Genomic DNA, 22,046 nt, shown 5'->3' on the forward strand with positions numbered 1-22,046 from the left:
AATAAATGGTTGCCCATTAAGTTGGAATAATTTTGTTTTCAGACCCAATCCTCTGTTAATTATGGTTTCATTTTCATTGTGATATGTTTGGAAGAGATTGATTAATAACGTTTTGAACAGATATACAATTTATCTGTTAAGAATAAATCACATTGTCAAAATAATTTAATGGAAAGAGGAAAAAAAGATTATATTCCAACTTTATGGGCGACGGTGTATATTGATATGATGTGGAGAATACGTGTAGCTTTTGTAAGCAACCACCTGCTGGTTCTTTTTGAAGACCTTACACAGACGGGTGTGGTAATTCTATCAAAGTTAGTCAATATAGGTGAAAACATCTGCACCGGGTGTTTCTCTTGGGCAAAAATCATTTCAGACTCCCGTAATATACTAATATAACTAATGTCTATATAGGTTATACTTTGTGACATTATGTGCAGGGTTTTCCCTTCTTTTGTGGTCTTATTTCAGTGACCCAACAACTCTTACAAAAGACAAATTCCAACAACATTTGACAGCTCGTCATATATAAAACAATAATTTATTATTTCTCTCATTTTACAAGACATCAAATTGTGTGGCTAACTAAGGATTTGTTAAGCTGTTATTCTGTCCAATACATGAAACCCTAAGAAAGCAAAAGCGACTACAATGTGTGCTTCAACAAACACAGACATTTCAATTTCAATGTGAGAAACATGTTTCTCTAAAGATACGTCCATACACAATGATATCACGTTATGATGATGTCCTCTACATTATGTGACAGACGCTGGTGGTATTTTGTAACTTTGGGAAATCAGCACCATTAGAGAGAAATTTAAAACTAAAAACGTGGATTTGTTACAAAAATTGTATTTTTTTAATTTACAAAAGTCCTTTTGAAAAGGATTATGTGTTCTACCTTGCAGGAAAATAGCATTGTTTCCATAAAAGCATTAAGTATGCATAACAGTAAAATACTGATAGGAGATATATAGTACGAACAAAATAATGTAAAATAGTGTAAATGCTGGCTGTTTATGTATGGCACACGTTCTTTACACACTTTCAAAACCTTCCAAAAAGTCACATATTGTGTTTTTGTTTCCAAAATTATTCAAAAGAGCAAGCACAAAGGTAGAAAAGGTTATTGAAAGAATTTGAAAAAGAGTTTCCAAAATCATCCTCATGTCCCATCCATGTCCAGTCCAACCATCATTATAAAGACCTTCTCTTCACCACAGTGGTGGAAAAAGTTTGTCCCCGAAAGGCTTTCCTTATTTCCTATGTACAAAATGTTGCCACATTGAACGAGGCAGGAATCTCTACCCCAACTGGTAGTGTCCTATGTACAGTCCATTACACTCAGTACAGTCCGTCCTCTGGCTCACCCGCCACCTCAACTCAGAGCAGGACTTAGACTGTGGTCACAGACAGGAGCGAGTTGTAAACCCTTGTGCCGTCTGGTGACTTGGTACCGTGGGTCAGAAGTTCCTGGATGGTCATCCAGTTGTCAAAAATTTTCTTATTCCTCTTTTTCATCATCTTTTTGTGGCTGAGTTCGATGATGTTGGGCTCCTTTTTGTCCTCGGGGCCGGACTGCTCCTTCATACAGTCGGCTCGGCTCTGTTTCATGAACTCGCGGCGCTGCCTCTGCTCTTTGGCGCGGACTGCGTGCTGCTTCCTCTCCTCCTTGCTCCAGTAGCGGCCCATCTTTAGCTCGCTTATGGCGTCATCATCCGTGGTCATGCCGCTGCGCTCCTCGTGAATGCGCAGGGCGCGCTCCCTCAGCAGCTTGTCCCGGACAGGCCGCTTGGTGATGTAGCGTGTGCCGTCGCTGCGGATCTTCACCTTCCACTCCATCTTAGGCTCCAGGTCGTTGGGGCTGATGGGGTCCCGGCACATGCTGACTAGACTCATCTGGCTCTGGGCGTACTCCACGGCAGATTTCTGCTGGATCAGCTGCATGTAGCTCTGGTAGTGCTGGGCATGGGCGGGGATGTGGGCATGCTTGTATGGTGAATGTGGCTGGGAGAAGTTGCGCCCGGACTTACTGGACTCGTTCCTCTCTTTGCTCTCAGCCTGCAGGGCTCCGTCTGTATCCTTGGAGGAGCCTCTGCTCCGGCTTGGGCCACAGACTTCCTGGACGGGGGACAGGAGAGGTTTGAGGACCCTGCCGTTAGCACTGGCCGAGCCGGAAGCCCCAGCTGGATTCTCTGCTCCTCGACGGAGTGAGTTGTCTGGAGACAGCTCCAATGTGAGAGGGGTGCTGCGGCAGCTCTCGCCAGTGTTGTAGGCACTGGAGCTGTCTTTGTCTGATTTCTCTGGCAGCTCTGTGATGTCAGAGAGCTCATGGCGGCGTGCATCGATGCTGGTGTTATAATTGCGGAAGCCGCTGTTGTGGAGCATCCAGGACTCGCGGCACTGCTCCCTCAGCTGCTGCATCTTGTGAGCCCGGACGATATTCAAGCACTCCAGCTCGATGGTGCGCAGCTCCTCGTTGAGCATCTCCAGCTCTTTGTCCACGCCCTCTTGGTCCTGGCCTCCTGCTCCTTGGTAGTACAGACCCTGTGCCCCGCTGTTCCTCATCTGGCACTTGAGCTCCAGGAGTTCTCTGAAGCGCTCGCACTCATCGGCCGGGATGCCCAGAAAGTCGGTGTCGGCGTAGTCCGCAGAGATGAAGGATTCGCTGCTGAAGGGCAGGTCGCTGCTGCCGAGGGTGTCCTGGCTGAAGGTGAGCTTTCTGCAGCTGCTCAGCGTGTTGGAGGCCGTGGTGTGGTCGTCGCCAAGGTTCTCCTGCTCAGAGCTCTCGTCGTTTCGCGTGCTCTCGTCTGTGCGACCGACGCCGCTGTCCTTCTCGTGGTGGTTGGACAACAGTGTGGCTGTATCTGTGGTGCCTCCATCCTCCTCGTGCTTCTTCTGTAAAATCACACAACAGAACCATTAAGAAATAGTGCTGCAAGCGTGTATAAAAATACAAATATTGACAACCTTGAATTACAAAAACCTTATATACCAAACATAAAAACTTGCACAAATATGCTACTTTATGTGTATCTCAGGAAAACCATTTAATATAAAATGCATTGAAAACAACGGCTTTACATAGATTTTGTCACTGAGCCTTTCCATAACTGTCTATGATTCACAAGGAGAAAAAAGCTGTACCAAAAACAACTGAACAGCTGTTACCCAGGGCAGAATTGGCTCAGCCAAAATAAACTATATATGAACATATGTGCAGATTGATTGTGCTAGTTTGCCTCTACATGCTGTGCATGTGTGTGTGTGTGTGTGTCTACCTGCTGCAGCATGCTGGCAGTGAACTGCATGGCCTGATGGTGCTGCTGCTCCAGCATGTCCATGTGGAGGTCATCCAGGAAGTCGTTCCTGTCATCATCCATCCAGCCCTCGTCCAGCTGAGACGCAGTCAGAGAGAAGAGACGCCTCATTAGATCCAAATATTTCACTGCAAAGCTTGACTCTAAGAAGTGAACATCTACTATGAAACATCTGCTGTTGTTTTGCTACTTAAAGAATGCCATATTTGCTTCCAAAAGTTTACCATGAATTGCCTTGTTGTCATTAGCGTTAACTGAGTTCCAACCATAATGACCTATCCTAATTACCTGGATCTCTGGTCTGGCCACCAGCAGAGAGATGTTCTGGTTCCCCTCACTGGTCAGCAGAGCTACAGCATCCTCCCGGTTCTGGATCTCAACACCATTGATCTGAGGGGAGAGAAGGAATATTGCAATACTTTTCAAAACAAAATTGTAGTTTGTAGCTTGTAACTCTTGTGCCACAGTAGGAACATTTTTAAATGTGAGTAAAGTTCAACCTCAGCAGCTCAGTCTATAATAAACTGTGTTTCCAAAACACAGACACAGAACTTAAGGATAAAAATGTTGCCACTGAAACCCATAAAAGAACACAATTTCGACCCCACTGACATTACAGCATAAAAGCATGCCTCTATTATATCAAGCTTTCAACCAGAGCCCTGGTTACAAAACTGTATTTTTTTTTTACTATTTTTAACCAGATTGAGCCATTTCCTCATGTTGCCCTATGAGACAAAAACGTGTTATTTTCCTGGTTTCCACTGGGGTTACCAAAGCTGTAATATGGAGTTCTTGCATCATCAAAACCAGTGCTGTTGCTAATCACTGACACATCCCAGACTTTGAAAAAACATAAAATTGGTTAAAAAAATGTCCAATCAATGTACTTTTTAATAAAAAGTTCAATTTATCCAATGTATTATTTTTCTCCTAAATAATTTAACCAAAGGAAAGACAGTGAAGTTAGAAAATAACATTAATACATGATTTTATGGCATTTTTTTGGACATTAGGGGAACCTTTTCAAGTGAGCGACAGAGGTTTAACTCTAACCACCACTATTAAAGTTCTTAATGTAAGTTAAATATATTTTTGAATATAAAGCAAGCAATTGTGTATGTACATAAAGTGAGTACTGCTGAGATATCAGTGATCTTACCTGAATGATTTTGTCTCCTTCTCTGATTCTGCCGTCCTTTGCAGCGATGCTGTTTGGATCAATCTGCAGAAAAGAAAAGAAAGAGTAAGAGATTAATGTTTCTGCTGAGTTACGTCCACTCACATCACCCTTTCTGTGATTTACCTCTACATTTCTGGACATATTTTTTCCATTTGTGAGTTAAAGTGAACATCATTACTGCTGACAGTCCCAGCAGCCACTATTTACTAACTGTTAAGGTAGATTTAAGAGCCATCCCGTACCACATACCTCACTAATGTAAATCCCAGCTTCATCCTCATCATCAGTCCTGTAACAGATCGTCAGGCCGAGCTTATCTTGGATATTGGCTCGGTACAAATCCACCTCCTGGTGACACACATGCACAAGTTAATATCCCATACATCTGAAATATCAGCTTTTTTTTTTTTTTACCCAAGATTGAATAGAAAACGGTTGTATATATCTGCTTGTGTTTTCCTGGACGGACTGAATATACCGACTACGAAATGGGATCATGGAGCAACATTGATCCATCAATCACTGTAATGAATGTTTCAGCTGGACGCAGGGAAGCCATTGGCTTACTTAGAGGCCTGATGACAGAATGAGAGATGATGCAGTGGACTGCAGACAGGCAGAGTGCCGTTTTTCACTTGTCAACACCTGTAATCTCACAGATACAGATAAAGATACGAGCAGTGCCGTTCTTTGAGGGCAGAGGACGGGCTCTTCCAGGGTTAACCCCCCAAAAACACAGTCACGGCTGAAAACTTAGAACAACTAATCTTCAATGTCTTTGTTTAGTTTCACATTATAACCAAGTGGAAACATCTGAATACTGAAGCCAATGCCTTAACCGTGCATTCGCTTCTAAAGGCCAGCAGCAGGCTACTCCACTAGTTTGATTGTATAGATTCAATGAGAAAATGAGCCTACTTTTACTTTATTTATTACCTCAGTAAACATTTTCATAATGAGTTTATGGTCTCAATCACTAGTTATAAGTCTTCTTTATTACAACATGATGTTCATTTGGTTAATTGTGGTTCTATTTAGACAGACAGACAGTAAAGCAGCGTATGTTTTAGGGGGTGTGGTTAACTTAACACGTTGACAGTGTTTTCGTCTTAGAACACAACAAGACTCAGTTGTATTAAAGAGCCGCTACAACATGCCTGACAAGGAAGCAAAAAAAGTGAAATCTCAAAATTAAGCTGCTGAAAAATATATTTCAATGAATTACGCAGAAACACAAAAGATTTTTAATATGATCTCGCTGTTGTCATTGTTACTTGTTACTTTATACACCAGTTATTAATTAATAACTAAATATTATTAGCATTACCCGCAAAGCCACCCAGGCAGTTTACAAAACAATTTAGATTAAAGATAGCTTTACAAAATATTTATCAAACAATTTATTATATTATAATCACCAGTTGCAGCTTTACAATTGCCTCCAAATAATGTTTTTAGGTGGCTTACAAATAATTTTGTAATCATAAACAAACAGTATGTAAAAGGGTGTAAGGTGTGCAACTATAAACTGTAAATAACATAAATGACATAATTTATCATTATTTAACTGTTTAACACTGTTTAAAGGTTAACTATCCATATTTTTTTAATCAATTAATGGTTATAATAAAGTGTTACTAAGGATATAAATGACAAAATATAGATATGGGGCTTCCACTCGACAGTGAAATCCTATTAGTTCTAATCTATTCTTGTGCGAATTAGAACCATTATTATATATACTTAGCATGTGATGAAACAGCAGAGCATCACTGGATCCTTTGTCAGCCATTCTGTTCTCAGACTGAGTGATTCTGTGAGGACACTCTGCTGTGCATCTGCCCTTAGAACTCCACCTTTCTGGTCTCATAGCTCCTTCACGGATATTATTAATATCAAGCAGTCGGTGGCTGGGGTTTAATGGGAGGGGGCGTCAGGGTCAGCGGAGGTCACAGGAGGAGCACAACAGACGCTTAATCGTGTCCTCATCATGGCCTCATCCTGGCATTGTTAGTGTGCATCATCAGATTCATCACTGCAAACCTATTATCTGTGCCATCTAATTATCCACCGGCAGAAGAAGACTTATTAGGCCCTGTCACTAATAAGTAATGATGTCACCGTTGTGCATCTGCTGGAACAAACCAGCAACTCGATTCCTGTCTGGCCGACATCTCAGTGCGTGTATGTATTGAGAGTGCACCATCAATAACGGGGATATATCAGGAGTTGTGGTCTCTAGAAAGGCTATTGGACTGGAGACACAGAGGCGACCTGGGGTCTGCTTATGTAGCAATGATGCACTGCTGTCTGAATGTTTAGAGCTGAGTGGAGAAGAAGGACGGGAGATGATGTTTACCTCATATTCTAGCTCCTCACGCTCTATGTCCTGCTGGATGACCTCCAGGAAGTCATTGGGGTCAAAGTATGCATGAGGAGGATGCCTGAGGAGGAGAAAGAGAGAGTAAGATAAACTGGAAAAAGAGTTAAACTTAACACATTAGAAAAAAAAGAGAAAAATAAATCCTTTGCTAACACTTTTGTCAATCTGGATTTAATTTCACTCCAGAGTTTGCAAATTAAATTACAAGGGGAGAGGAAGTAATAAGAAGTCAATGTAGAAATCTCTCTTGAATCAGATATATTGAAGCTATATCCGCAGGGTAATCACAAGTTATCATGCCAGGATATTAATTTGACTCAGAATTCAATTAAAAGGAATCACAATCATTCATTAAAGGGCAACTGCTGCAGCCACGGGGTGGAAAATGTCGTCAGACTATCTGAGCTCCAGGGCCTGAGACACACACGCACACACACAGAGAAAAAATGTATGCAATTTGGGTAATATGCAAATACGCAGGGAGTAAACCATGATTTGAATGCGGCTGTGTGCCCCGGAGGAGCTGTCACCCCCAGTAAGTGACAGGGACATTTTCTTTTCAAACTTGGGACACATCCTGTGTGATCGCAGCTGAGTGGTCTGGAGAAGAAGATAAGGTGTAGCTCTCTTAATTAACAGTTAAGGTGAAAAGTCTGACTGTGTCTCTCACAGTGAAGTGACCTTTATAACATTGCTGAGCTGTGACACCACAGAATACCTCTATCTTCTTATTTAAAGTGGATTTTATGCTTTATTAAACTTTTTGTTTCCGCAGCGACAATGCAACGAAAAACAGTGTCAGTTTCAGGTCAATCAGACTCTTGTAGACTTCTCTTTTCCTCGATAGCATATAAAACTTTGAGTGAACTAATGACTGGGCTGATTTAGGCTCATAATCAGATTCAATATTTCTTGCAGTCGCACTAATACTCTGTCCAGCCTGAGGTGGAATTAAGGAGGAATTCAGACTGAAAAAATGCAAAGGGCTGTCTTGCTTCATGTACCAATAACGCTAAGTTTACACTACACAGCTTTCAAAGTTGTCAGATCAATGTACTGTTCTCACTATAAACTCGCTGTCTTGTCATCAGGAGTCTTGAAGTCATTGTGGATTTCACAACACCTGACTGAGTGGCGACAATACACTACAAGATATGTCTCCAGGAAGAATCCCACATGAGTATATTTGCTCTCCAAACAGCATATTTTTTGCCATGCAAACACACAGGAAATGATGTAATATTCTGCAAAAAATGCTGTATTTCAATACACATATTACCATACTATTTAGTATGCATTAAAAAAAGATTAGATATGGCTCAATACATAGTATGTGAAATGCAGTAAGTCAGATCATGTAAAAAAAACAACAGCTGCATTGTGTTTTTAGCCAAAGTTGAGCCAGGTTGAACTGTGGATCCTCTGCATCAGCACCTCCTCAAGGTCACATTCACATGAACGAGGAGGCTGTCTTAGTCATGCAGTGCCGCTGTTTGTCTGAATGCAGCTTTATGCTTCATTCAGCCCCAGTCTGAGTCCAGCAACCCAGGTTAGTCAGATTTAGGCCACTGTGGAGCCAATACATTTTGGTTACTGGGGCAATCATGGATTTCTATTGTGATAAAAAAAACAAGTGCTGTGAGCTACTGATACAGCAGGGCCAGCTCTGGCAACTCGAAATAAAATTCCCTGTCGACTTGTGTATTATGTGTGTGTACATGGGTATGTAAGCATTCAAGAAGAGGCATGAATGCATTTTAAGACTGTGTGTTCATTGTATGCATTGTGTGGACAATAAAGACTATGTTTACAGTATAATCTAGTGGTTCATGCTAAGTCAAGCTTACTTAAGTAGAAGTAGCTTTACAACCAGTAAAAATCCTGCATTCAAGTATCATAATAATACAAAGGTATTAGCATCAATATATACTTAACGTAAGTACTCATTCTGCAAAACGGCTTATTTCAGATTCATAAATGTTATATTCCTAGATTACAAGATGTAATGCATCAATGTGTACATTAATGCTGCAGCTATTAAATGGGGAGATAATTTGAATGACTTTACATCAGTTTAACACATCATAATGTATTGAAATAAATGTGACAGTATTAGTATTATTATTATTTTATTTTTTATTAGTAATCTACATCTGAAAAGTAACTAAAGCTGTCAAAAAATGTAGAGGAGACAAAAGTGAAGTATTTCCCTATTGGGATGTAGTGAAGTGGAAGTGTAAAGTAGCATAAAGTGGAAATACTCAAGTACAAGTACCTCAAGGGCTGGAGTAAATGTACTTAGTTACATTCTACCACTGCTGTCTGGTTCTTCATGAACTGAGTTGGTACTTACTCCTCTGGCAGCAGATACTCCTCCAGCTCCGTCATGGGGGGTGAAGATGGAGACAGGTTTGTGAGTGCCATGATGTGCTGGAGGGTGATGTCGGTCTGGGTGCTGATGTCTGAGACCTGGGTGTCAGCGGCAGGGCTGACCGCTTTGGGATGCGGGGCTCGGCGCAGAACCTGGACCATGATTGGCTCCTTGGCGGTGCGGAAGGCCTCCACTGCCTGGTCGTGGGTGGCCTTGGAGAGGTCCTTGCCATTGACCTGGACGGAGAGAAATGAAGAGAGAAATTAATCAGCAACTTTTCTTCAGGAATTTGAGGAAACAGGAAGGAAAACACAAGGATTCAAAAGGCGTAACTGGTGTTGTGATCTCCGTGACCGAAGAGGATATTCATTATTCCACACTGATGTAATTATTATCTCTGATGATTAAGGCCTCACATGAAGCACTGTGCCCACGCAAACTCAGCAGCGATATTCTGTCGGAGAAATGACTCATTACTGCCTCAGCTTGTTTTACAGGGTCACAGTCAGACCAAGTGGAATAAGACCTTAATTAGGATGAGTCTCTCTTTAATTAATCAAGGTCATTAGCTGAGGCTGCATGGAGGAGCTCTCATTTAGCTAAGTAATTTCTCAGCAGAGGATAAATTTGACCTCCCGTCAGAGACAGTGGAGTGGGTGCCGTGCGTTAACCTGAGATTAATTTGAGCAAAGGCTGCGGCGTGTCGTGCAGAAGAGGCTAATTAAGTTTGGTTGAGCCACTTAAGGCTTCTGTGTGTTGATGGGAGATGAGCGCAGACACTCTGAAGTTCCCGCTCTCAATGCACTGTGTCAGCAGATCCAGTGAGACTTAACATTAAATAAAGACGACCTAAGTCTGCACAGATCCATGCTGTCCAAAATGTCAGGCCGAGCATGGAGATTAAATTTTGATTTTGCTTTGGCCCAAATGCCACATTAAGTTCAGCAAAGCATCAACTGTGGTCACAAAACCCAAAACAAGCATTAACCCGGTGAACTTTACAGTCGTCTGCAGCTGCCTGCATGTATCCTGGGTAGGGCTGGGTATTGTTAGGATTTTAACGATTCCGATTTTGCTCATTGATTCTTTTTCTTAATGGTTCTGTTATTAAGTAACATGATTTAATATTAATCTGTTCATTTTGTTTTATTCACTGCACCATAACTGTTACACTGGACCCAGCCACAGTGCCACAGATTCCAACTTACATCGGGTCCAAAAAGGTAGAAGGGTCGAACTGCAGTCTATCAGCTTTCACGACATTAAATAAAAGACATGCCTACTTAACTAAAAGACACACCCACTTTACAACAATACATGCCTACTTAACTAAAAGAGACACCAAATTTACTACACGGTATGCCCACGTTACTGAAAGGAACACCCACTTTACTACCCTATGACTTGATTACTTCATTAATAAAATAGCCGTCAATTTAAACAACATACAAGGTTAAAGTGCAAAAGAAAATACATTACATCTTGGAGAAAACATACAACTGGGAGAATGATGACTGGTGTTACATGAGTATAGAGATCATTGTGTACTGTGTGAATTGTGTGCAGTAATTGTATGAGAGAGAGACAAACGGTGAAGTTGATGAAAACCTGCAATTCATTACAGATGACCATGTGCTTGCAACTCTCAACACCGAAGTCAGATTTTTAAAATTGGTGTAAAAAGTCGCTGTGTAAAATGTAAAAAAATGCAAAGATCAATTTCAGATCAAATTCAGAATGAGTGGTTATATTTACAAAGAAATTGGTAGTTTCCCAGGTGGAGCATTAGCCAACTTGTCTTTGTACTGAGTTCAAAGTCCAAAGGATTCACGAAAGATTGAATTATTTTTTTTATTAAGTTCGTCACACCGTCCCACCTCATTTAGAATCAGGGTTGTATTAATCTTCTCATTGCCCCGAGAAAACGGTTGCGCCACGTAGTTTAGTCCAGGATGAGAGCCAACCTGTAGTTGTTTAGGAACCGATAAGCCCAACCGAAATTCTTTCCTTTTTTAACAGGTACATGGTTTTTGGCATTTCGTTATCGGTCCTGAATTGAAACCGAGTTTCGGTTCCCAACCTTAATCCTGGGTCAACACACTGGTCCTCTGATCTTATCAAGGTGTACACCAAGCTGCTGTTCCACTTTCAATCACTGCATCATTCACAATTTGTTGGTTTGTGATTCCTGGATGTGTCGACAGCTTTGATAGGATCTCAGCCTGGGGCTCTTCTCATTTCACAGACTCAACCCTCCCTCCTCCTGCCTCTCCAGACCCGAAACCTGATTTCAAGCTTTCTTGCAAGCTTTTTTGCAATCAGTCACTTTCTAGTATGTAGAGTTGCAGGTCACTGGGCGTGTCATAAATCTTTAGCGTCCCTCTCTCACTCCTCATGACATCCAACATACATGTAAGTCCATGTTTGAGGATTAATTTTCTGATAAACATGTGGCTGGCTGGTGCTCCTGCCTCCGGCTATGGTTGTCTCATTCGAATTCATGGCACACTTTGCAGACTTAACTGTGGCAGCAGCAATATTAAATCTCCGGGGAATGAACGCTGTATATATACATAACCTGACTTTGACCCAGACAATGTACAAGCTGCGCACATAGTTCTATAAAGGAGTGCATATAGAAACTAAAGGCAGAGGGCTCGTGTGGAGAAGAAGGACGAAAAACTTAATGCAGAAGTGAGAAGAGGCGATGTGCCCACTAATAACCAGAGCAGATTAATGCTAATCCTGGGCCCGCAGGATAATTGGATCATCTCAGCAGACTTAAACTTCTACTTCTTCTACATCAAAAATTAATAGCTCATCTATTTGCAGTTTGCTCTTAATAATTCGACATTGAGAAAAGTTATCATATCTTAGAATACTAATATGAGAAATCCTACTGAGGAAAAAACACAACAACCTTGAGATTTAAGACCACTGCTCTCTCCTGCAAAGAGAAACTGGCCTTGACTGTGAGCTGAAACAAGCTCAACATAAGAGAAGACATCTAAATTCCTATCTGCTGCTGGTACAAAAAAACACACAGGACCTCACATCCTCAACCATCTTTGTTTCCCACAGCGAGCCGTGATGTTGTACATCAGCTGAGGAATACAAGCGCCTTTGTGCTTTCTCCTCTCTGCATGCAGGCTCCAACAGTCAAACCTGGTTGCCAGGAATCCCGGGGCTACTTGAAGGCAGTGAACCAGAGACAAAGCCTTTAGCCCCCGTCTTGTTGAGCCCGGAGCATTCTGCCTCAGTGCTCTCAATGGTGGTGGCGGGGGGAGTCTCCTCCCAGCTGTGGAGGGGGTCCCACGACCTCCATTCACATCGATCACCTCTGACACAGAGCGGCCCTTTGCAGCACACTGGGAAAAAACACACAACACTCCCCTGACACAATACACAATGCTTCACCACCACTGAGCTCTCTAACTCTGCTGTGTTAACCCTGAGCCTCAACTCTGCCGAACTCTGATGCAGCCAAAGAAACTGTAATCTAAAGCCAGATTTACCTTTGCTAATACCAAACACTCGAGCTGTTGTTCACGTTGACATGATGCAAAGATGAGTGACACGCAGAAATTACTGTGCTGCATCCTCAGGGAGGGGTCTGTTAAATCCATTTTAATGACAAGAGGGCAGCCAGGTCCTACTTAAAGGAATACTAATTAGGTCTAAATCACACGTCTGCTGCATCGGTGTTTGGTGAGGAATTTACACAGCTGTGGCTTTGTTATTCACCGCCTTTTTTCTTTGATCAAAATATCACATTTGACCTCTAAAGCAACAGTGGAATCGGGGACCTGTATCCCTGCACAGGATTTGGTTTGGCAAAGTGGGATTTCGTGAGATATCTATACCAGTCTTCAGCCTTCTGGGTGATAATTAGGGGCAGCTGGGTTGAGCTGTGCCGCGGGCCCCGGCGCCGTATTTTCCGTGGAACACAAATCAAGCTGGATTGAGATGCTGGTGTGGGAATCTATGCGTGTGTGTGTGTGTGTGTGTGTGTGTGTGTGTGTGTATGTGTGTTTGTAATCAGTGATTGCTAACCTGCTGCAGAAGATGCTTATCTGCCAGGAAGCGAGCTCTGTCTCTTTCATTATTATCTGTATTATGGGAGATGAGGTGAGGCTGCCTCAGATTTTCATTTATTCTTTATTCAATCAGGTCGTCTCGATGAAATTGAGCTTCTTATTCATGAGAGCCGTGATATCAAAAAAGTTACAAATACAATAATCAGGCAGAGTTTAAATAAAATTGAATGTTCATCAAGCTTGTCCCCCTTAGTAACTGTTGCTATGCCTGTCTTGCTTTCTGTTATTACGTGCCACATGTGCTGTTTATAATGATGGCAGATTTACATTTTTGGAAACTACAGTCTCTTGATCTTAGACAAAGGTAGTCAAAAGCTGGTTACAAAGATGGATGTATAAAGAAAACTATGTTTAGTGTTGGAGGCTGGCCCCCATTCATTCCTATGAAAGTTGCTCAGTGGCACATAAAGCCAGAAAGTTCAACTTCCATGCATTGAATTACAGGCCTTGCTGAGCCATGAGGAAGTGTTAAGCGAACAGGCAATTATAACTGTACCATTATGACAATAAATGAAATATGAGGAAATAACAAAAGAGATTTGCATGGAAATTTGAATGCAAAACTGTAACAGTGTGCTAAAAAAAATGACGAGGACAAAACTACTATTAACAGCCCTTCATTTGAATCATTATCATACAGAAAAGGCTTTGCAGGATATTCAGTCAATTCACTGACTGTGTTGTGTAACATTAGTCTTTGATACAGCCATTCAATCAGCACCTAATCCTTTAATAAAGAGGAGAAGAACATCATTAAAGAGCCAGTGTTTCTGTTCCTTGAGGAAACGCAGTGAGGTGAACAGAGTGGAAACTCTGCCAGGCAGAGCCGGGCAGAGGGAACCCTGGGAACTTCACTCTATAGACAAGCATTTTAAAGAGTCCTGAGAGCCGGGGCGCTTGCCTCTTCTTTCTGCTTCGATACACTTCTAAGTCGAATTCTTCAAAGTCTGTATTTGGGAACAGAGAGGAGCGCTGACGTGATAGAGAGCATGAAGACTTGAAGGGTTGTTTTCAGGGGGTGCTGTATAATATTTGATTGGCAGTCTGAATGTGGGTCATTCTCCTTGAAAAACACAGTTAATCCCTCCTTTTATTTCACTTTTACCATTTTCATAAGAAAAGAAATAAAATTCAAGCACCAGCCAGTGATTTGCCAGTGTGTGTGTGTGTGTGTGTGTGTGTGGATGCGCACACTTCCAAGTGCGTCTTGAAATTCTTTAAACTGATTGCAAAGAAAGTTCTGTAAGGTGTGAGGCCTGAAAAACACAGCAGTCTTTATTTGCCACAGTGTGCAAGCTTACTGAGGATTACAGAACAAACAGCTGAAAACTTAATGCTGACTGAAAGAGACACCACTGTTTACTGCTAATCTGATTTAACCATGGGACATTGTGTTATCCACACTCGATCAATTAAGAACCAAAATCACTTCCAGTATGCTTTCTGCTTCCTCTCTCTCGTCTCGTGAGCTGAACTGAAGGTGTGAAGTGTGTCTCACGGAGCTGCTGAACTTTCCTTGACTTGGAACATTTTCATTGACTGTTAAGCCCCTTAGCGATCACCTGTTTCATCCATTGTGCTTTTGAATAAGCTCAGAGAAAAATAAATGGATGAGTTTCTCTCTCAGAGGGATTTATTAGTAAAACACAGCAGCAGCAACCTGCTATCATTCGTACAATAACAGTGACTCAGACTCCACACTAATCTGTGAAAACCTGAAAGCAGACAGGACTTCAAAGTTTCATTTTGGAATTTTCAATGCAAACTCTCGAATGAAAATTCAACATACAAAAGGTGCTATGTGTGACATTTGAACACCAACAACATTTGTCTGAGTCATCAGTGTAATGTACTAACGGTTACAACAATTTTCAGCCAGTTTGATACACCAAACCAATGATCAACCGCTCATCAGTGAGCATTTTTGGTGCAGCTCATCTGTGAGAGAAATCATTCTGGCTGTTCAGTTTAAGCAAATGAGTGCACAAGTAGAGTAATAGAAGAGAGGAAAGCAAGAAAACAACTAAATCCAAGAGTGCACACAAAAGAGGCACTTCTCATATTTCTCTTCATCATGTCTGATCATTTCAGTAAGCAAATATATCCACAACGACATAGCAACCAAAAACCAACTGATATATATATATAAGAAATGTATGTAAGAAAACATTTACACAATGAGAATTTTGATAATTAATCATTAATAATGTGGGCATCATGACCTCATGTACAACAGCTAGAACAGTATGATGAGTTCAGGAAATGACACAACTTTGCTGTAATACAACCTTTAAAACCAGGAATAGATAACACACAATATTATGGTAAATCAGAGATGATATATAGTCTCTTAAGGTTACCAAGGCAACAGACTTGTAGCATTTAAAGTCAACCAAAAGGAGGCTGGAGGAGTTTACCTGACCAGAGCACAGCTGGAGCACATCATCCTCTGCCCCATATTAGAACAGTATACTGTTTAATTAAGGGTGGAGTTCATGGTGAATCAGCAAATAGGCTGAAACCCAGGGTTGTGTTGTGCTTCATTAGCACCGTTATCTCACAGCACTACCCCAGACATCACCTCTCTGTCTCCACACACACATACGCGCCCACGCCCACACACACACACACACACACACACACACACACCAATTTCCTGTGAGGAATCACACCGAGATCTATGCTGGGGCTGAGTCTGTTTGTTCAAGTCAGCAAAGTCAAGTTTGCTTGAACAGCAATCAAACAGAGATATGGTCCACTGGAAGGAGGGGAGGAGAGTAAGCACATACAAGAAAAACAACACAAAAAGTCCACAGACGGATCACAGCTCCTTCTGTGCAGGTGAGTCTAAATCCCACTGTTACTGACACATAATGCCTCCTGAATGACTCCTGGTGAACACACTGCTGAGAGTGTCTCCCTTTCACAGGCTGATAATGGGACATCATAATCATCCTTAATCAGTCAAATGTGACTGCTCAGAGGCCACACATGTTTTATTCATCATGGGGGTTTACAACACACAAATAAAGCACTAACAAGGTGCATGTTAATGCTAATTTTATAATCAGCAAGCTCTTAGTCACAGTGACAATCAAGTTAATGCACTGCTGCTCTTGTAAAACAAAAGATAATTGATGCAAATTAGATTGACTGTACGACAGGAAACAAGCCTCGTATTTGAGAAAAATCTGACAAAGACTAATTAAATCGAGGTCACCCGCTATCTCTTGATGCATCTGTACAAAACTGAAATAATCCCACATGACAAACTAACATCTGTGACACCAATATGGATGCAGAGTTGGGCTAAATTAGTTTGCCATCAACAACAAAATCAGATCAGGGTTCCTGCTCTTTAGGAAATACATTTCCAGGACCTTTTCCAGGAGTTCATGATAAAGTGTCTCAACATGTGACAGCTGCACTCACCACTGCTAAATGTACAACAAGTCTGACCTTCTCCACATTTATCCAAGTTACACCTTTGTCCAGTTTTAAATAGCCATATATACATCTGTATGTATAAAGTAGGGTTGACCCAGAATAGTCCAATATTCAAGGTTACGTTCTAAGCTGTCTGATTTAAATGTCAATCTCACAATTGAATTGTTGTGGTGGGGAAGATGTGGCTATAAAACAGCAAATAATTCCTTTCAGGCAATAAGAAGGTAAGGTTAATGTCTGATTTCACTAAATGAAAGAATACAGTTATTGATCAATTGATCAGAGCACCCAAGATAACATAGAAAACACTAGCAGAGTGATGATTTATGATTGATTTTATGTTAAAGAAAACAGATGATGGCCGCAAATGCACTATGAACTCAAATTTGTGCTAGCAGCTAGCTGATATTAGCTGTTTTCAACCAAACATTAGTGTTAGTTTCCTTACAAGACTTGTGTAGCAACGATTGCTGGAACTCCAGTCTCTAAATTTCCAGTTTTCAAGCACAAGCCGTAAACCCTGTGAATGTTATAATCTGTGTCACTAAGTGTTTCTTTGCTTGTTGCTAGAGGCCCTGAGAGTTTTATCATTCAGGTGTTAATAAGGAGCTTTACTTTGCAATATAGGACTCATGGGACTTGATAATGATGATTGACATCCATGAGTATAGTGACAACGAGCCATTTGTTATTATCTGTCCATGACATCCAAATCTAAAAGTGGTGTGGTGGGTGAAATGGACAATCTCCTATCATTCTTATGCGCTACATCAATGGTATGTTTGATTTGCACCAAATAACTGCCGTCTTTCCCACTCTTGTCCGTCTGTATTGTCAGGATGTTGTTATATCTCTGTTGAGACTCTGATCCCTCTTTGTAATTTGCTCTGGACGGACGGTAAGCACACAGGCTCCTGTGAGTGCTCCCCTGTGGCAGCCAGCCACCTGCTCCAGTGTTTAACAGATGTGACGGCACACCAGGGCTGATCTTAGCCGTTATTAAAAACACACAGTGTCAGGCTCCGGTGGCCGGCGCTCCGAGCCGCTGATCCCCTGCTTTGTCTCTGTATGCTGTCGGTGTCAAGCCTCATTACAGGGGCCGGGGCCGAATGGGGCCGAGCTGCATCTTTGCAAGTTTCTGGTAACTGCTTTGATGACAGGAGGGGGGCAGAGGACTGGAGGGATGACGGGCTGTCTTATACAAATATTTCCATCTAATTTCTGTCTGTCTGGTCCAGAAGATGTCACACTGAGACCATCTGGCGCTGTGACAACTTGGCTTCTTGAAATGAGCTTGACATCTTTTGCAGCCTTCAATCAGAAATATGGCTAATTAGGTGGCGGAAATGTTCCAGCGGGCTCATTTGTAATCTGCAGATCTATCGCTTTTTGGTTTCAGATGAGAACAGAGAGTGAAATAGACAGATATACGGAGAGACCATAGAAAGAAAACGGACTTAGCAGTCAAACAATAGTCCAGATCAGTTCAGCATGGATCTAAGCCCTTATAGCCAGCTTGTGCTGAGGCTCTAATTAAGCTCTGGGTCTTGTATGAGCCGCAGCACGGCGCCACAGCCATTACAGAGTGCTTCTGGAGAGATTAAGAGCCCCGGGACTGTCAAACAGAGTTTCCAAGGCTTCTACCTTAAAGTCCCTGACAAAAGCAGCTGAGCTTACATCTCCACATGGCTCTTACCTTTAGCTTTGAAGAAAGGACCGAGGGGTTCACTGCTGTCAGAGGGGTCAAGTTTAAAAGGGAGCGCTGAGCTCACCGCAGCTCAAGCCTTTAATGATCATAACAAAAAGGAGAAAACGCTTATCTAAAACGCCACGTCGGCTGCATTTAATAGACCTTAAAGTTGTTTGATCTCCAGTACGGCTCTATTGACACTCGGTGCTGTAAACACGCATTTTCATGAGTGAAACTCCTTGAAGAAAATAATGTATGCAGATACCGATAACTCATTCTATCCAAACAGACTGCTAAAGTTACCAAGTCAAGTGTTTCTAATCCTGCCAGGATAAAATGCCTTCAGGTAAAAAAAAGCAGTCTGTTGACTTTTATAAAACAGTGTTAAAGCATATTTTTCATGCCTCCGACATGGGAGTTGGAGCTAAGGTGTTTAATGAACTGGAAAGATTTCAAGTGTTCATGGATTATTAAGTCCTCAGAGAGACCAAGGAGAGAGCGGAATGGGCGCCGCGCCAGGCTCACTGAACAAGAGGATCTGTCTGTATTATCAGGAAGGAGAAATAAGACCTCCCAGAATCCCCCCAGAGGTACAAGCTCGGGATGTGCTCACACAGATCTCATTCACCACCACCTACTGTACCATGGAAAGGCATATTTAGTCCTGTGAAAGCCCAGCATCCAAAAAGCTTCATGATGCTCTCATCAAGACCCAGTGCTGATGTATGATGGAACTGAGACTCAAGCTACAGGTCCCTGAGGGTACGTCTGAGTCCAGTCTTGACCATGACCATTACTACAATATCGCCAACTGGTTTAGCTGCCTTGAACATTTTCCTTTCAAAGTGTTTTACATGCACAGCTGAGACCAATCGCTTCAATGCAGTTTATAATGCCTACAGAAAATACCAACCACACAGAACTGCTTTAAAAAGCTTTACGATAACCTGCATGGTGAATTCAGCCATGACCCGCCGGCCATCATTAACCATTGCTAGTAGTTGTACATTATGGATGCACCTTCTAGTTGGACCTATGTAATGATTAGACATACATAATGTGTCAGAGGGCAAGGCTGGCTGTGTCTGCTCTGTAATGAGTGCTGTACTAGATTGATCATTGCAGTATAATTGACCAAAGGCCATGGAAAACTCAATACTTCACATAATTCTCGGTGAATAAACTAACAAAAAAATCCACTTGCATGCTTCTTTTTAAAAAATATTTTTACTGTATATAGTTGCCCCATACATCTTTTTTATAGACCTTCTTTACTTTAGTATAGTAGAGTGTCTTTCCAGTCACAGCTCAACTAAACAACCCCTTAGCTTCCATAAGGTCAGGCAAAAATGTAGAGGATATGTGGTGATTTGCATAAATCTGACAGAAATCATACCATAGTTATTGATATTCAAGTGTGACTTGTCACTGATGGAGACCAAAAAAAGTTATTTTAGTCATGTTTGAACAGATGTAGTTTCCGTTGTGTCTTATGCTAAACAGGAATCTTTTCAGAAAACTAGAAAATGCATCCTTTTAAATGAGGCCCTGAGATTTTGGTACAAGAAGCATTCTGGATTTCATTTGCAGCCCGTTTATAGTCCGAGTACACAGTCCACGTGGAGAGCACACAAGGCATTGGCCAGAAATGAAATCTCAGGAAATCAAGCTATTGTCTGATGAGGATTTAGCTTTTATTAGCATTTTAAAAATGTCAGATATCTGTTTCTTTTTCTCTAAAAGAAAAAATGTCATCTCAAACAACATTTTCCTCTCTCGAGTTGCTAACCACTGTATACAATGACCAGAAACACCAGAAACCCCAAAATATTGCCCCAGAGACTAAACCGTTATAGTGCTGACAGTCTAGATGGGTTGAGCCCTAAAGAAAAGGTTTTACAAGCTGCCACTATTGAAAAACGACCTTGCAAGTTTGAAAGAGTGTATGATTTGGGTGGAGTGACAAATTCCTCCCATGATTCTCCCAACAGCATCACTGCCATTAACCTTTTGAAAATAGAATATCCACTCACAGTGCATCACAAACTCTCTGTGCTATCTCTGCTGTCATGTGGGGGACGGCTGCTTGGCCGGGCTGAGGGCAGCAAAATGACAAATGACTTGTCATGTTAAACGCAGCACACTGACTTTCTCTACAGAGCCTCTGCGGCAGACGGAGTCACTGACAAAAGTAAAGACTGCTGTGAGACAGACACAAGAGGGTGAACGGCCTGCCAATCCATGATAACTGACAGGCCCTGTGACCGAAGAGACAGCAGAACAAAAGAAGTGACAGCCTGCCTCCAAACATCATGTTTTTGCTGTTATTAGTGATCTGTTGGGGGTGGATGACTGCGGGGCTTTCTGACCCCTATATCAGCACCCATAATCCATTTATTATGCCCCTGCACATCAGCCGTCTTTTCTTTCGAGACAAGCAAAAACCTTTTAGTGTTGTTTTTTTTTTGCATGATCAGACCTGATCAAAGCGGAACTATTTGCAAGCACAGTGTCAGACTCCCCCTGTTCTCTTCCCCTGATGGGAGGAAGAATAAATAATGAACCAGATCCACACAGAGCTTCATCCTCACGTTCATTTAAAGCAGCCACAAGCCACACGGCACCCTGTGTAGTAAATGGAGATGTAATTTGGGGTGATTGGAGGATAACACTTGGCTAGGGTCCATTATGGATGAAAAGAATAAGGGGGAAATAACAGATCTGAGCATGGTACAGACAGCAGCCTGTCAGAGTGGTACAGTGGCTGCTGTTAGATGTTCTCACTCATTAGACCGGACTGCCACTTGAATCTAAACACTCCTGAATAAACCAGCCTGAGTGAGACATCTCAATTAAAGTTGACGACGCAGCAAAGCCTTCCAAAGAACAGAGGGTGGCTACATGCTGTAGGTTTTGTTCTGGTGAAACCATGCGCCAGTCACACAGAACAATGATATGCCCACAATTTCACAGTTGAAGGAATATATAACAACCCAGTCAGCTAAGTTTCATTATGACTACAATATCAGACATCTTTCTTTTCATGCTACAATCAAGTGATTTTGAAAAACTGGGTTCATGTTCAGTTCACCTGACGGCAGAGAAGATTCAGACTGAAAGGTTTCATCGCTTTCAAAATTCTGAACATCGTCTGGGGAAATTACAGATTTTTTTTTAATCTGATCATATTCAACACGAGTCCATGGACAGAAAAACTCAATCAGTGTTTACTTATCTTTTGCAAATAAATCCAACATGTTTCAAATGAAAATATCCCAAACCAAGAATGAATTTAGAATTTTAGAACTATTATTATTTTCACCATCCATTTATCTGTCAGTTATTCCACAGTTTGTTCAGTTTTAAGAGTAAAACTAAAGCCTTTTCAAAGAACCCAACCATATTCCTAACCTTGAAAACATAATGATTATAACTGTCAAGACTTTGTACTAAATAGTGCCAGACATATAACAATATATCAACTGACTATGAAAGCTTTTTTTGTTGTTTTTTTATTTACACAATATACATTTAGCTATTTATTTTATT

General features: G+C 41.6%; 1 protein-coding gene across 3 annotated transcripts in view; it reads right to left on the minus strand.

Annotated features, from left to right (window-relative positions):
- Positions 1 to 842: 842 nt before the first annotated feature.
- Positions 843 to 22,046, minus strand: part of pdzrn3b (PDZ domain containing RING finger 3b) — a 113,819-nt gene continuing 92,615 nt past the window's right edge. For all 3 annotated transcript variants that reach the window (XM_059330152.1, XM_059330151.1, XM_059330153.1), the window contains 7 exons: positions 9,246 to 9,499; positions 6,869 to 6,953; positions 4,759 to 4,857; positions 4,489 to 4,551; positions 3,615 to 3,716; positions 3,288 to 3,404; positions 843 to 2,904 (listed from right to left, as the gene is read on the minus strand). In XM_059330152.1, coding sequence (XP_059186135.1) covers positions 1,402 to 2,904; positions 3,288 to 3,404; positions 3,615 to 3,716; positions 4,489 to 4,551; positions 4,759 to 4,857; positions 6,869 to 6,953; positions 9,246 to 9,499 — 2,223 coding nt within the window. In that variant the 3' untranslated portion in view covers positions 843 to 1,401. The remainder of the gene's footprint in view (positions 2,905 to 3,287; positions 3,405 to 3,614; positions 3,717 to 4,488; positions 4,552 to 4,758; positions 4,858 to 6,868; positions 6,954 to 9,245; positions 9,500 to 22,046) is intronic.

This window comes from Centropristis striata, chromosome 3 (assembly GCF_030273125.1).
Source record: "Centropristis striata isolate RG_2023a ecotype Rhode Island chromosome 3, C.striata_1.0, whole genome shotgun sequence".
Classification (NCBI taxonomy): Eukaryota; Metazoa; Chordata; class Actinopteri; order Perciformes; family Serranidae; genus Centropristis; species Centropristis striata.